This window comes from Scardinius erythrophthalmus, assembly GCF_964197995.2.
Source record: "Scardinius erythrophthalmus genome assembly, chromosome: 3".
NCBI classification, from domain to species: Eukaryota; Metazoa; Chordata; class Actinopteri; order Cypriniformes; family Leuciscidae; genus Scardinius; species Scardinius erythrophthalmus.
In genome coordinates, this window is record NC_138223.1 from 8,881,971 (window position 1) to 8,897,416 (window position 15,446).

The following is a 15,446-nucleotide window of genomic DNA, read 5'->3' on the forward strand; positions in this document are numbered from 1 at the left end:
GAATAAATAAGCTATACAATAACATACGTGTCTTTCTTTTAAATTAAATATACGGTTCTGAATGGAAAACCCGTAACTCACTCTTTCTATTGGCGCTTGAGTCTCCGGTTTTTGAACTCGATGCAGTTTTGTTTTCGTTGGTTGAGAAGCCGCTACTTCATGTGTAGCTTCAAGACAGCGCCTCTGTGTGGCTGGGCGGAATTGATTCACTCGTTCTATCTGACACTTACATCGGAATTTGAGTGGGTTGCACAAACACGCGCTAAAAATGCCACCGCGTACATCCATTCTGGGAATTACTGAACTGCTATATAAAAGCAATAACACAAGCACTAGTGTTGTTGTTGTTTAGATTGCTGTTGGTTCATGAGCACGTGGCCTGTGACGCGCTGCTCAACACGGAAGTTGTGACGTTGCACTGAATGACTGAATGATTCTCACACTGGCGGTTTGAGTCTTTGCAAAACTTTACACGGATCGAAAACTGATTTATAAAGTTTGCAAATCTTACAATGGCCAGCTCGAACGTGGAGGACCCGACAATACTGTGTCTGTTTGATGTAGACGGGACTTTAACAGCAGCTCGCCAGGTGAGTGACCTAAGCGGATACTTAGCTAACGTTACTCTTTTTAACTAGTTAATCTTTTAATTTATCTAACGTTAGTTAATCTCATGAGATATGGATCTAAGCGGTATGAAGATTGATTTATTATCATTTATTGAATAACTGAAAACTATCTTTAAAATGACAGTGACAGAAGTAAATGGATGAAGCTGAATGATGATCTGTGTAAATGTTTTTATAAAGTCAAATATGTATTGTGAATGCAGTTTTGTGACGTAATATAAGCAATGTAATCTTCTTTCTGTCTTGGCACATCCTAAATAACAGTCATAGAATCAGAATGAGATTTATTGTCAATTATGTTTACACATGCGAGGAATTTTTCTTGGTGACAAGCTTCCTAAGCACAGACAGAATGACAGAGACATGACACAGATAATACAAATATATAAAAATACACAATATACTAAATAGACAATATGTGTATGTATGTCATCATAGCTGTCTATTAAAGATATCATTCATTCTCCATGTAAGTTACTACTTTTAGTCTGCTTGTGGGGTGAGGAGAATTTACAAATAAACATTGGACGTCATATAATTTATTATGGACTAATCTTTTAAACACATCATTTACATGTTTTACAATACAACAATTTAAATCAATGGTTTGCAACCTTTTTTTGACTTAAAGGTCCATTGTCCACAACAATATTCAAAGGCCACCTGACTTTTCCTGTTTTTCTTGATATTCTGGAAAATAATTAAGGATTTTAAAATGTTTTTAACTCACAATTTCTACCTGCTAAAATATTTTAGAGCTTGGGATAACTAAACAAAAATGAATAAAAATGTGAAAAGATTAATTTACATGATCGATTTGATTTGTCCAGGTCTAGAGATTCATATATCCAGGTTTTCCAAACATCAGGAAGCCTGGTTCATTGAAGAAGGGGGAAAAATAGTTTTTGAGGAAGTGAATTAAAATAAGAAATATATTTTTCTATAAGAAAAGTAATCTTGAGCCACATTTGGAAGTTTGCTGTGGCATAATTAAATGAAAGATTGCAAGTTTTGCACGCATTTCAACCCAAAAGAATAAGTGCTTCTGTTTCTGCCTAAATATTGATGCTGAAATTGGATTGTTAAACTATATTGAGTGATTTGACACTCATTCAAGAAGAATAGTTCTGCTTTACCTTGTATTTCATATGTCGAAAAAATATTAAAGTAAAAATAGGTATCCATGATAAAAGAAATATATTAGTATTGCACGGTAGAATGTGCTTCTCAAAGTAGGTATTAAAACATTATTTTTTTTTAAAGAATATCAGACAAGTTTTTGTTTTAATTTAAATAGTACATTTTAATTTGATTTAAAAGGTTAACTAAATTGAGTTTTATAAATTGATTTGATTTCCTCCATTATTGAGAGTAAATTTGTACTTGGCATTACAATGTTTTTGTATTCTATGTTCTCCTGACAGTAAAATAAGCCTCTATAAACTTATATAAAGGTCCAGTCATGAAAGAAAAAATAAGCACTAGGCCTATTTAAAATATAGAAGAGGCTATTTAATGGATTTTCAGCTAAATTTAAACATTAAAACCATTTTATAACTTTGTGCTTAATGTAATGGATTAGTTACCTCTTTGCCTGTGTATGTTTTTGTCTTTAGAAAGCAGCTCCTGACATGCATCAGTTCTTGAGTGAACTGAAACAGCGCGTGAGAGTCGGGGTCGTTGGAGGATCAGATTTGGACAAAATCAAAGAGCAGTTGGGTGATGATGGTGTGTATAACAAATATTTAAAATACAAATGCAAGTATATAAGCAAAAAACATTCAGTTAATTTATAGTGTGCATGTTTTCTTAGGAGTAAATCAAATGTTTCATGTTTTACAGTGATTGATAGAGTGGACTATGTGTTTGCTGAGAATGGTTTGGTAGCATACAGGTTTGGGAAGATGCACTCTGTTCAGGTAGTTTTGATTCTCTGTTTACTGTTTAATAAGCTCACAAACTCTCTCACATACTGTCCAGCGAATGATACAAGGGGCTTTTCCATTGTGATATTTTTCTTTTTAATCAGAGTATTCAAGCATACATGGGAGAAGACATTTTACAGGATTTTATCAATTTCTGCCTCAATTACCTTTCAAAGTTAAAACTACCCAAGAAGAGGTAAGGTTTAAAGTTGCATGGGGAAAAGCATTTTTTTACTGCATTATTTTAAAGTTTGTCAATATTTATTCTCAATATTAAAGTGCATTCAAATTTTCTTTTAGAAAGTATTTCTTATTTAACACCGTTAACGGCATTACACTGTAATTAACTGTATTAAAAGCTATTTAAAACTGAGATCATGACATAGTGCAATTTTTTTTGTGTGTGTTATATATATATATATATACAGTGAGGAAAATAAGTATTTGAACACCCTGCTATTTTGCAAGTTCTCCCACTTAGAAATCATGGAGGGGTCTGAAATTGTCATCGAAGGTGCATGTCCACTGTGAGAGACATAATCTAAAAAAAAAAATCCAGAAATCACAATGTATGATTTTTTAAATATTTATTTGTATGATACAGCTGCAAATAAGTATTTAAACACCTGAGAAAATCAATGTTAATATTTGGTACAGTAGCCTTTGTTTGCAATTACAGAGGTCAAACGTTTCCTGTAGTTTTTCACCAGGTTTGCACACACTGCAGGAGGGATTTTGGCCCACTCCTCCACACAGATCTTCTCTAGATCAGTCAGGTTTCTGGGCTGTCGCTGAGAAACACGGAGTTTGAGCTCCCTCCAAAGATTCTCTATTGGTTTAGGTCTGGAGACTGGCTAGGCCACGCCAGAACCTTGATATGCTTCTTACAGAGCCACTCCTTGGTTATCCTGGCTGTGTGCTTCGGGTCATTATCATGTTGGAAGACCCAGCCTCGACCCATCTTCAATGCTCTAACTGAGGGAAGGAGGTTGTTCCCCAAAATCTCGCAATACATGGCCCCGGTCATCCTCTCCTTAATACAGTGCAGTCGCCCTGTCCCATGTGCAGAAAAACACCCCCAAAGCATGATGCTACCACCCCCATGCTTCACAGTAGGGATGGTCTTCTTGGGATGGTACTCATCATTCTTCTTCCTCCAAATACGTTTAGTGGAATTATGACCAAAAAGTTCTATTTTGGTCTCATCTGACCACATGACTTTCTCCCATGACTCCATCCAAATGGTCATTGGCAAACTTAAGACGGGCCTTGACATGTGCTGGTTTAAGCAGGGGAACCTTCCATGCCATGCATGATTTCAAACCATGACGTCTTAGTGTATTACCAACAGTAACCTTGGAAACGGTGGTCCCAGCTCTTTTCAGGTCATTGGCCAGCTCCTCCCGTGTAGTTCTGGGCTGATTTCTCACCTTTCTTAGGATCACTGAGACCCCACGAGGTGAGATCTTGCATGGAGCCCCAGTCCGAGGGAGATTGACAGTCATGTTTAGCTTCTTCCATTTTCTAATGATTGCTCCAACAGTGGACCTTTTTTCACCAAGCTGCTTGGCAATTTCCCCGTAGCCCTTTCCAGCCTTGTGGAGGTGTACAATTTTGTCTCTAGTGTCTTTGGACAGCTCTTTGGTCTTGGCCATGTTAGTAGTTGGATTCTTACTGATTGTATGGGGTGGACAGGTGTCTTTATGCAGCTAACGACCTCAAACAGGTGCATCTAATTTAGGATAATAAATGGAGTGGAGGTGGACATTTTAAAGGCAGACTAACAGGTCTTTGAGGGTCAGAATTCTAGCTGATAGACACAGGGCTTAAAGTATTCCGGCACCGTGCCGGATCTCCGGCGTGCGGCCGTGAGGAAGAAAAAAAAAATCAATATTCAATATTTTCGAGTCAATTGATTTCACCTACCAATCATATGAAAGGAACGCAGCTCTTACTAACGTTACAAGCCTATCAGAAGCAGGGCGGGGCCTGGCAACACAGTGTGATTGAGATACGTCACGTTAACGTTGTGGGGGAAAGGAGCGCTAGTTCATGAAGCTTGGGGATGATGTCCTACCCACGGGCGTAATTTCCTATGGGGACACTTTACAAAATCCCGTTGTCCTCCCCACCCCCACTCATATTCGTTTGTTATGATGTTTAACCGCACGCCGTCATTGACACGGAGGAGCAGGACCGAGCCTGTGTAAAATAGCTCACTGAATGTTCTAATGAGCGAGTAACTTAGCGATTGCAGCACAGACAGCGATGAAACGCCAGAAACAACAACAGGTAACGTTACGTGACTTTAATGTCATCATGGATGAAAAGAAAGAAAGGAGATGTGAGTTGGTTCAGTAAATTAGCTCAGGTCAGGATAATCATATCTGTCTACACCTGTTGATAACTGAGCTAACGTTAATACACTGCTGCTTGGTAACTTCAGACTTGGCTAAATATTTAATTTTAATATTTAATTAAATATTCTGTGTAGCTTACAAAAAAAAAAAAACATTCTGTGTAGGCCTACCATGAAAACGAGTCCACTTTAAACCGCAACATTTTCTGTCAGCAGCGGCGGGTATTAAAGTGACAGCAATTCTCTCTGTTAGTAAAGTTAACCAAAGAACAATGGGAACAGAGAAAATTACTAACTGCTCAATGCTTAAGGATTAATCTATTTTTCATTTATAATTTATGCAGTGCAGACTGTTTTATAAACGTATTCAATTTCTATATAATTCACATCGGTTAGACAGGTAAGGTACAGGTAAATATTACATTTATTATCCGGGTTTAAGTGATGATTGTTTTAAGTTTACTTAAGTTGTTATTTTTTTTAAGCCTAATAAATGTTTCAAATTTTGGAAAAATACATTTTCATCGAGACATAAGTAGCTATATCAGTGATACTGGTCTTCATTCATAAAAATATGCCATTAACATGCTTGAAAATAAATGGTGCCAATAAACGCCAAGCCCCCCCCTGAAAAATTTCAGGCTCAGGATTTTTTCTCACTTTAACCCCTGTAGACAGGTGTTCAAATACTTATTTGCAGCTGTATCATACAAATAAATAGTTAAAAAATCATATATTGTGATTTCTGGATTTTTTCCTAATCGCACCTACGATGACAATTTCAGACCCCTCCATGATTTCCAAGTGGGAGAACTTGCAAAATAGCAGGGTGTTCAAATACTTATTTTCCCTACTGTACATATATATATACTATGTGTATAGTTTTCATGCGACCATAATGTTTATGGTATTTTTACTGTCTTCTCAGAGGCACATTTATTGAATTCCGTAATGGAATGTTGAACATCTCCCCAATTGGTCGAAGCTGTAGCCAACAGGAAAGAATCGAATTCTTCGAACTTGATAAGGTCATTTTTTTAAGCATTTGTCAACATATGCCATTATCTTTTTAAAAGATGCCATTAAAGGTTAATTGACCGCTTTTTTTTACTTTTTCTTTATGCAGAAGGAGAAAATCAGAGAAAAGTTTGTCTCCGTTTTAAAAGAAGAGTTTGCTGGAAAAGGACTAGCTTTCTCCATTGGTAAGTAACTGTGTATATGTGGTTGTCTAGCCAATAATATGTTTGTGTAGTAAACATAAAGTATATACATAATGTATGGGTTTTTTTTTCTGCAGGTGGGCAGATCAGCTTTGATGTGTTTCCAGAGGGCTGGGATAAGCGCTACTGTCTGGGAATTGTGGAGAAAGACTCATACAAGAGCATCCATTTCTTTGGAGACAAAACAATGCCTGTGAGTGCATTATTCCAGTATTCATGCACACACAGTATGTATGCAAAGAAGTCCCAGACTTGCTTGAAGTAAGCAGTTTTGTAATGTTATTTTTTCCCAAACAGGGAGGAAACGATTATGAAATCTTTGCAGACCCCAGAACGATCGGTCATGAGGTCAAGTCACCCGAGGACACACAGCGGATCTGCAAGGAGCTCTTCCTCAGATGAGACCCTAAACATGACCTCTGCCATCCAGAATGAAGACTACAACGTCCGAGAACTGTGAAACTTTGAACGGAAGTCTCACTTGACAAGTCCAAGCCATTATTGTCGTTGTGTACTTAAAAGATTGTACATAATGACAGGTACTGGATAAACCTGTCCATGTGTTTATTTTATATGTAATCTGATACATTATTTTCAAAGCTGATTGGTGCTAGTGTTACATCTGAGCCTGCCTTAAATCATGTAAATACTGGACATTATATACCATAAACTTATAATTAATACACACACTGGTCCAAATGAAAACATAGATATCACTCGGCAAGACCCGAAGTACTGGTGGGTTTCATTAAAATGTGTTACATGTTGTGGTAAGGATTAATGTTTTTTATTTATTTTTTTTCAGAAGCAAATGTGATTAATAATGACAGGTGTGGGCTGGACTAAATAAAATTAGTGGTGAAGGTGCAACAATTTAGAGGGAATTAGAAGAAATCAGGTCTAAGGCTCTATCAATCTAGTTTGCTCAAATTAAACTGATTTAATAAACTGCCTGACTACTGAAGTGAAATAATTGAATGCAACAGCGTAGCTTAACTGTTTAAAGTGGCTTAATTCTGTGGCAAAAATCTGCTACACAAATATATACCGATTGATATGACATTTGTTGCATTGTGCTAGTAAAGGACACGATGTATACTTTACATGTACGAGTTCAAAACCATAAGCAAGGATACTGTACATATTCTGAGCAAAACACATAAAAGGTAAAGCAGAAGAAAGATGTTCTAATTGTTTATTAGCAATTAAAAAAATGTCACTCAATGTCTGTAACAACCTACTCGCATGCAGTTTAGTTTGAAGAATAAAAGTATTTACTAAACTGCTATTTTTTTAATGTAATTTGTTACTAATTGCTTTTTAAAACCAATAGTGGAATTTTAAGTATAAAATGTGTTTAATATGCTACTTAAATAACCACAAATGACACTTTTCCAAAAATATATTTGATGGTATGACTTTTTTTTTTTTTTTTTTTTTTTTTGCTGAAATAACACTTCTCATTTGAATTGATCTGTACAAGTGCTTTTTAAAGTCAATATCAAACCTGAAATCCAATGTATGATACGCAAGACCATACAACATGGTCAAGCCAACTATGTGACTACAAGAACATTTCAAGGGAGTTTTCAAGATGATCCAATATAAAACAACAAGATCTCAAGAGAAAGCAGAGTAGTCCAAAAGTCCTGGTTTTCTGGTTAACGGATGGGCCGGTACGGGAAGGCCATGGCAGCAGGATGAAAGGCGTGTGGGGAGAGAGACGGGTGTGTGGCGTGGGCTGTTATTGGGCGATGTGGGGAGAGCGCTGGATGTGTGGGGTGCGCTGAGAGTACGGGGTGTGGGCTGTGCTGTGAGGGGAGGGTGGACTGGTGTGGGCTGTGGGGAGAAAGCGGGGAGGGTCGACCCGAGTGAATGTGTGGGTACATGTTGGGCTGGAAGGCTCCGCTGTGAGGTGGAGGCTGCACCACTGGACCGGACATCACAAGCTGTAACAGACTACAACACAAAACTAACAGTTACTACACACTTCTCACAAATGAACAAAAATTTTGTTAGTGATTGAGAAATGCTTTTTTGAATGGTTGATGGAGATATCTGGAGATAAGGGTGGCTGTACAGATATATATCATCAGTATCATACTTAAAGGTGCAGTGTGTAAGTTTTAATGGCATCTAGTGGTGAGGTTGCGAATTGCAACCAACAGAAGTTACGGTGGCTGACAGGATTGGAAAATATGTCATCGTCTGAGACAGCAGAGAGTAGCCAGTTGAGCAATGAGGTTTCTTTACAAAAATTAATTAAAAAATGTTTATTAATTATTCAGTAAAACGATGTTATTGCTACTTGTTCATCATTGTGTCAGTGTTTTATTCGCTGACTTTAGCTAGCTTCTTTGCACGAAGAACAACATAGTGACGAAGCGCACTCTGCAGTAGTTTGTCCATTTAGGGCTACTGTAGAAACATGTCGGCGCAAAATGGCTATTTCAATGTAAGGGGACCCGCGGTGTATATAGATAGAAGTGGCTCATTCTAAGGTAACAAAAACATAATGGTTCATTATGTAAGGCCTTTATACACCACTGAATACATAGTTATGTATATGATATTGCATTTCTGTCAACAGATCCTCCTAAATATTACACAATGCACCTTTAATAATAATAATATATATATATATATATATATATATATATATATATATATATATATATATATATATATATATATATATAGGTACACCACCATTCATTGAGATAGAGAAATTAATGCTTTTATTTAGCAAGGATGAGTTAAATTGATCAGAAGTACCAACACTTTTATATTTTTACAAATATTTAAAAGAAATATTTAGCAGCACAAGCAGTTTTCTATTGTGGAAATAATAAGAAATGTTACTGGATTATTACTGGAATTAAATAAAATATATTATAAATTATTATATTAAAATATAACTATTTAATTTGAAAAATATATTATAATAATATATTATGTTTTATTGAAATATGTGGTGTATTATTAATATAATAATTATATAATAATATGATAGTTTTATTATAAATTACATTTAAATATAAATATTTGAATTTATAAAATAAATCAAGCCTTGGCCAGCAAGACTTTATTCAAAAACATTTTTAATGTGTGTGTGTGTGTGTGTGTTTATATATCCAAACTTTTTTCATGCAACCATAATGTTTATGCCATTTTTTACTATGCCATCTGAGAGGCACATTTATTGAATTCCATAATTGAATACTGAACGTCTCCCCAAATGTGATCAGTGGCTTACTTGTTGTGAGGAAGTCTGGAGCACAAAGTCCGTAGATCCTCTGTGGAATAAATGACATGACAGGAAATGACATCACTGAAATGGTGCTCTTATAAGATCAAAACCCAAACAGGCCATTGTGAAGTAAACATCACTTACCTCTAGCACACAGAAGGGCTCCTGTTGCCATGGCAACCTGAAGAGCTTGTGCCAGCCTATCCAGAGCCAGCTGGATATGATTGGCAGCTGAAAGGGGCGTGAGCTTCTCACAGAGCCGGCTGACTTCCTCTACTAGCGTGGCAACAGACTCCACAGGAAGCACAGCTAGCCGGCCAATCAAATTCTGTTCTGTCAGGTGGACCTGCAGGAGTCAAAATAAAAACACGTTATGTATTCTAATACTGAATGGAATCCTCAAAGCCTCACAATATTGTACTGGTTGAAGAGATACATCACCTGCAGCATGAGAAAGACTTGAAGAACACTGAGGTGCAGTTTAGAGTACAGCTCTTCGTATGCTGTTCCTTTCTCACTTTCTCCATGGCCATTGGTCAAAGCCAACTTCCGGCCTCTCTGATAGGCCAATGGAGCTTTCACACACCAGCGGAGCAGACCCAGAAGAGGCGTGATCTCGAGGCAACCCAACGGCAGGCTGGAATTGAGGGGTGTGTTGATGAAGGTGAGGAGCAGAAGTCTGGGATCCTCCGTGATCCAACCAACCAGCATCTCCAAGAGTGCAGGGGGCGGAGTCAACTCATCTACAAGCGACAATATCATATATCTCATTTTTTGGAGGCGGGTTTATATATTATATAAAATATTTAAATATTGCTTATTTTTAAGGAAATTATTTTATAGAATTATATTTTAATTTTACGATAATATTATTTTGGATTTTAAATTATGTAAGTTTATGAAGTAGACACAGAAAAAAAAAAGTTGTAGTGACAGGAAACCTGGTACCTGAGGAGAAGTCATAGAGCGCTGTTACTGCAGTGATGAGCTGGCAGCAAAAGCGAGGGCTAGCTGAACAGATGTTCTGCAGGGTAGAGATGGCACACGGCACCAGTGTGCAGTAATCATCCATCAGCACCTGAGCCAAACGCACACACCACGCAGAGTGGGTGCGCTAAAATAAAACACACACACACAAACATACATAATGAGTGCTTGAAATGTTGTCCAGGTCATATTTTACCCAAAATCCCCAAAATTTCTTATTTTCCTCCAGAACTAAACTTGCGAACGGACGTTAACGGAAGCCAGTGATTATAGTGATTTTGATCTGTTCATCAAATAAATTGATCGTGTCTCTTCAGAAAATTTGGATTTAAACCGCTCAATTCATATGGATTAGTTTTACGATCTCTTAATGAACTTTTTGAAGCGTCAAAGTGGTAGTTGCGTAGCAGTCAATGGAGGGATAGAAAGCTCTCAGATTTCATTAAAAAGAGATTAATTTCTGTTCCAAAGATGAAAGTCTTATGGGTTTGGAATGACATGAGGGTGAGTAAATAATCACAGAATTTTCATTTTTGGGTGAACTATCCCTTTAACATCGTTCTTACGTTAATCAGAGGCCGCATGCCTGAGGTTAGAAATTTGCACGCTCTAACCATGTCCATTTAAGGACTTTCCGTAAACCCTTTCCTTTTCCTCATTTTTCGTGAGAATTTCTCATGTGCGTATGATATAAATGCAAATAATCCACGCAATTATTAGTGAATGAGACCCACTGTTCTTGATATGTTTCGTGAAACTCACAATAAGCATCCTGACCAAATTATCCATTCATTTCAGTTAACATGCTCCAGAGAAATCATGAATCATGAAACACTGAACTCAATTCATATGGATTAGTTTTACGATCTCTTTATTTTGAAGCGTCAAAGTGACAGTTGCGTAGCTGTCAATGGAGGGATAGAAAGCTCTCAGATTTAATTTTAAAAAAATTAATTTGTGTTCCAAAGACAAAAGAAAGTCTTATAGGTTTGGAACGACATAAGGGTGAGTAAATAATCATCATTTTTGGGTGAACCAACCCTTTCATTCTTACGTTAATGAATTCGGAGTAGTCTAAATGAGGTCGCATGCCTGAGGTTAGAAATTTGCACGCCAAAAGCATGGCCATTTAAGGACTTTCCGCAAACCCTTTCCTTTTCCTCATTTTTCGTGAGAATTTTTCATGTGCGTATGATATAAATGCAAATAATCCACGCAATTATTAGTGAATGAGACCCACTGTTCTTGATCTGTTTCGTGAATGCATCCTGACCAAATTATCCATTCATTTCAGTTAACATGCTCCAGAGAAATCATGAAACATAAAACATTGAACTCAAGGCACAAAGACACAAAATCAAAGTAAATGCTCTACTTTCACACCACACACCTGTAGCCAGGTGGATGCACACTCCAGAATGGGCACCCGACACACGGCTATCGCCATGGAAACCAGCTTCCCGAGCATGGCCATGCGGCTCTCGTCAGCCTTGTTGCCTTGGAGACTGAAGAGGGTGGAGAAAATGATCTGTCGGATTGAGTCTTTGCTCTGCTCCTGGAAGTAACTGCACATGATCTCCAGCAGTTGCAGTTCTTGAACGCAGCTCATCCTCTGTGTCAAACACAACACACGATCCATTTTCATTCAAAGTTCACTCATATGCATCTGACCACCATATTTAGCATGGTTTGCTCCTAGTCAAAAGACTTGATGACGCTCCCATTCCTCACCTTAGGCTGGATGTTCCTGTCTTTAGGGACGTGAAAGATGAACTCCTCCACGAGGTCCACCGTGCTCTTCTCTAATCCAGGCGTGGGGCCCGAGGAGCTCTGCAGAGCGCTGCCCAGTGAGATGTCCAGATGATACAGAACCTCTTTGGCTGCGCTCAGCGGATCACGCCGCAGCAATGCATGCCGAATATCACTCATCTCTGCTGTGGAAGAGAAACTACACCGTTAATTCAAAAACAAGCATCTGTCAACCTGAATAAATTAGACATATGAAAGACATCACTATGCATTATTTCTAGACATGAAGGTAATAGCATGAATTTTGGACATGCGTCATGTTAAAGACAAGTCCGAATGAAACGGAAGTTGGAATAGTCTTTTCTTCCCTAATGTGACTTATTACCGAGTTTTTCTCAAACGAGAAAAAATGTAGGGCGGGACTTGATTTTATCCATGGGGAATTGATTGTATGGTTGTGGTTTGCTATTGCTGTGATGTCATGTGAGTGACAGGTTGTCCCTCCCTCGTGCCAGTAAACATGTCATCAGAGAAGAGATGTGGTTGCAAGAGGGTGGGGAAGTTATTTTGATAAAAGACTATGAGGGCACAGTAATTTAGAAAAACGAATCATCATTCTTATTTTTAATAAATTAAAAAAAAGGAAAAAAAATAATTGTATATTTTGATTTCATGTTGACTTTAATACTTTTGGACATGCATTTTTGGGATAATACTAGAGTAAACCAAGGTATGTATAAAAGTACCATCTTTTATTATCATTGTACAGATATCACACTATGTTATTGTAAAGCGTGTCATGATCAACATATTGAAATAGAGCAGTTGTGAATCTAACCTATCTGTAAAAAACAAAAGTAATTAAATCGTATTGCAATAGCACAAATAGGATAATAGGAAACTGTTAATCAGTACATACATGATACATCACCAACAATAAGAGATTATTCTCTATGGCAAAACACATTGTCCAAAGCGATGCTGTTTACACAGCGCTATCGTTACTGCTGCATCGCCGGTTGCTTAACATTTTGAATGTTTCCTTAGTTCAAACTACATAGATATTCATAGTTAAAACACCCTTACCTGAGTTAATAATTAGACTCGTTACATTAGCTTCTCTCAATCAGCAAATGCATATCTCCCATAACTCACAATGTGAAAGTTATTCATTGCAAAATAACTAGTACGGAACCCCACACGGGACATTGTAGACTCGGTTGAGTAAAGAGAAGCGAGGCTGTTCAGCGCCACACGTGTACTGGAGTCAATTTGAACTGAAAAGCGTAAATCATTTTTTATTTTTATTTTTTCAGAAGCCACTTGCTTGGATATTTTGTTATCTAATGCAATTCTATTTGAAGCCATGATATAGTCTACTTATGATATACATTATATTGCCTACTCAAATAATATTTACTGAGGCAGAGTTATTGTAGTAGCCTATCGATTTTATAAAAAAAAAAATCAGTTTTAGTTTTAGTTATTTTAGTGCATCAAGTTAAACTAAATTAAAGTGAGAAATAACTAGCTAAAACAAATAACGTTATTTTATTTCTGCCTAAAATGGCTATTTCTAGGCTTTGAAGTAAAATGTTAATTTCAACAACATATTCTGATTGGTTACAGCACCTAAAATAAATTCAAACTCAATGCTAGTTTACATCTCCCAATTCTGACTTTTTCCCTCAGAATTGCGATAAGCAAAACTCCTAGCTAAACTCGTCTTTTTCATCTCGCAATACTGACTTTATAACTCGCCATTGCGAGATAAAAAGTAGCAATTGTCTTTTTTTATGTTTTATTCAGTGGGGGAAACAGCTTCCATAGTTTTTGCAGTGATGCCATAGAAGAACCATTTTTGTTAAATCTTAAAAACCCTTTTCAACAATAAAAAACATTTTGTGGAAAGAAAAGGTTCCATTGACGAGAGAGATTGGTGTACTGTGTATCCATTGATTTTCTACAATTATCAATTTGAATCAATCACCACCAGGAGGCGCTATTTAATATCTGATTATGGCACAGTGTAGTGTTCAGTGTAGCGCCACCCCATCGATCGCCTCTCCTCTGACGGGACACCAGACTCTCCAGCATCAACATCACCCAGTTCTCTTTAACTTCACATCCAGAGCAACCGAGCTGCAGTCAACATGACCATCAACACACTCAGTCAGGATGGAGTGCAGCGACAGCAAATGCCCTGTTTGACCAAGGTAAGACCCTAAAACTGTATTTTCATGTATAATATTTCAACTGTATAGTCTTAGATCCAGACACTGTCTTTCAGCAGAAGAGTCTGAGCTTCATAATGCTGCAGCTGTTTATAAATCACATAAATTAAAATGTGAGAAAGTCCTAAGAGACCAAACTAAAGTTTGTTTACAGAAAATGTTCTGTATCCATTTGAATATTTGTGTTTGGATTTTATTAGGATACTTATATAACGATTTATATAACAACATTTCCGTAAAAAATTAAGTAAACAAGTTATCCAATTCCTGCTATTACAGTATATTTATTTGATTTATTATTATTAGTCGCTGTTTTAGAATTAAATCACTAAAAATAATTCAATGAAATTTTACATAGTGGAAATGTATTAAAATTGATTTAATATTTGACTATAATAATAAAGTTAATGTTTACTTAGGTGTGCATCCTCTTGAAATGTATCTCTTTATTAAATGCATGAATAGTTGACAAATAACACTTTTTTTATTCAACAATATATAAGGAAAAATGTATCTTTTTGGATTTTTTTTTACTTTTAATCGCCTTTTAGCTTTTGTGCAGTTCACAAATAGTTATGCTTTGTGATAAATATATATATTTTTGTATTACAAATATTTCCTGTGTATTCACATTCAGATGGAGCGCATGATCATATCCATGCAGGACCCTGATATGGGCATCAAGTTGCGCAACCAGCGTCTCCTCATTACGGTCATACCACACGCCATGACTGGTGAGTCTCTCTCTCTCTTTCTCTCTCTCTCTCTCTCTCTCTGTGTCACTCTCTCCATGACTGCATCAAACTTCAAGCTTCACTCTCTGTCACTTGATAATCCCATGACATGACTGTTCCGCTTATTTTTCCAGCCTGTGGCATGTTATGGCACGATTAGAGAGACAGCGGAGACACAGCTAGACTAGTTTGTCATTATTATTGTGGAAATAGAGTACATTTATCCATGCATATCTCGGAAAGTCTTGAGTGCGCATGAGCACAGTGAATCAATAGAAGCTTGCGCAGTGAAATTAGACTCCTGTGTGTGCTTTCGGTCTCTGCACTCATTTTTCTTGCTATTAATTAGTCTAACAATA

At 37.0% G+C, this 15,446-nt stretch overlaps 4 protein-coding genes across 5 annotated transcripts in view; 2 read left to right on the forward strand and 2 right to left on the reverse strand.

Moving 5' to 3' along the window:
- mad1l1 (mitotic arrest deficient 1 like 1) overlaps nt 1–189 on the reverse strand; it is a 71,712-nt gene extending 71,523 nt beyond the window's left edge. Inside the window, exon 1 of one of the 2 annotated variants that reach the window (XM_081360413.1) lies at nt 82–189. The gene's annotated coding sequence lies outside the window, so the exon portion shown is untranslated. The remainder of the gene's footprint in view (nt 1–81) is intronic. The other variant, XM_081360414.1, reaches the window with a different exon arrangement.
- pmm2 (phosphomannomutase 2) lies at nt 155–6,735 on the forward strand. Its single transcript, XM_081360416.1, has 8 exons — nt 155–590; nt 2,246–2,357; nt 2,472–2,548; nt 2,659–2,750; nt 5,842–5,941; nt 6,040–6,115; nt 6,211–6,326; nt 6,431–6,735. The coding sequence occupies exons 1-8, from the start codon at nt 513–515 to the stop codon at nt 6,533–6,535; spliced, it is 756 nt and encodes a 251-aa protein (XP_081216542.1). The 5' UTR covers nt 155–512; the 3' UTR covers nt 6,536–6,735.
- Nucleotides 6,736–7,314: 579 nt separating this feature from the next.
- On the reverse strand, nt 7,315–13,382 carry ints15 (integrator complex subunit 15). The gene is made up of 8 exons (XM_081360415.1): nt 13,206–13,382; nt 12,102–12,304; nt 11,761–11,982; nt 10,332–10,497; nt 9,825–10,126; nt 9,528–9,729; nt 9,390–9,429; nt 7,315–8,092 (listed from the first exon to the last, which is right to left on the reverse strand). The coding sequence occupies exons 2-8, from the start codon at nt 12,297–12,299 to the stop codon at nt 7,795–7,797; spliced, it is 1,428 nt and encodes a 475-aa protein (XP_081216541.1). The 5' UTR covers nt 12,300–12,304; nt 13,206–13,382; the 3' UTR covers nt 7,315–7,794.
- An 817-nt stretch (nt 13,383–14,199) lies between these two features.
- Nucleotides 14,200–15,446, forward strand: part of rgs11 (regulator of G protein signaling 11) — a 17,447-nt gene continuing 16,200 nt past the window's right edge. The window contains exons 1-2 of the mRNA XM_081360418.1: nt 14,200–14,335; nt 14,991–15,087. Of these exons, the coding sequence (XP_081216544.1) occupies nt 14,273–14,335; nt 14,991–15,087 (160 nt within the window). The 5' untranslated portion in view covers nt 14,200–14,272. The remainder of the gene's footprint in view (nt 14,336–14,990; nt 15,088–15,446) is intronic.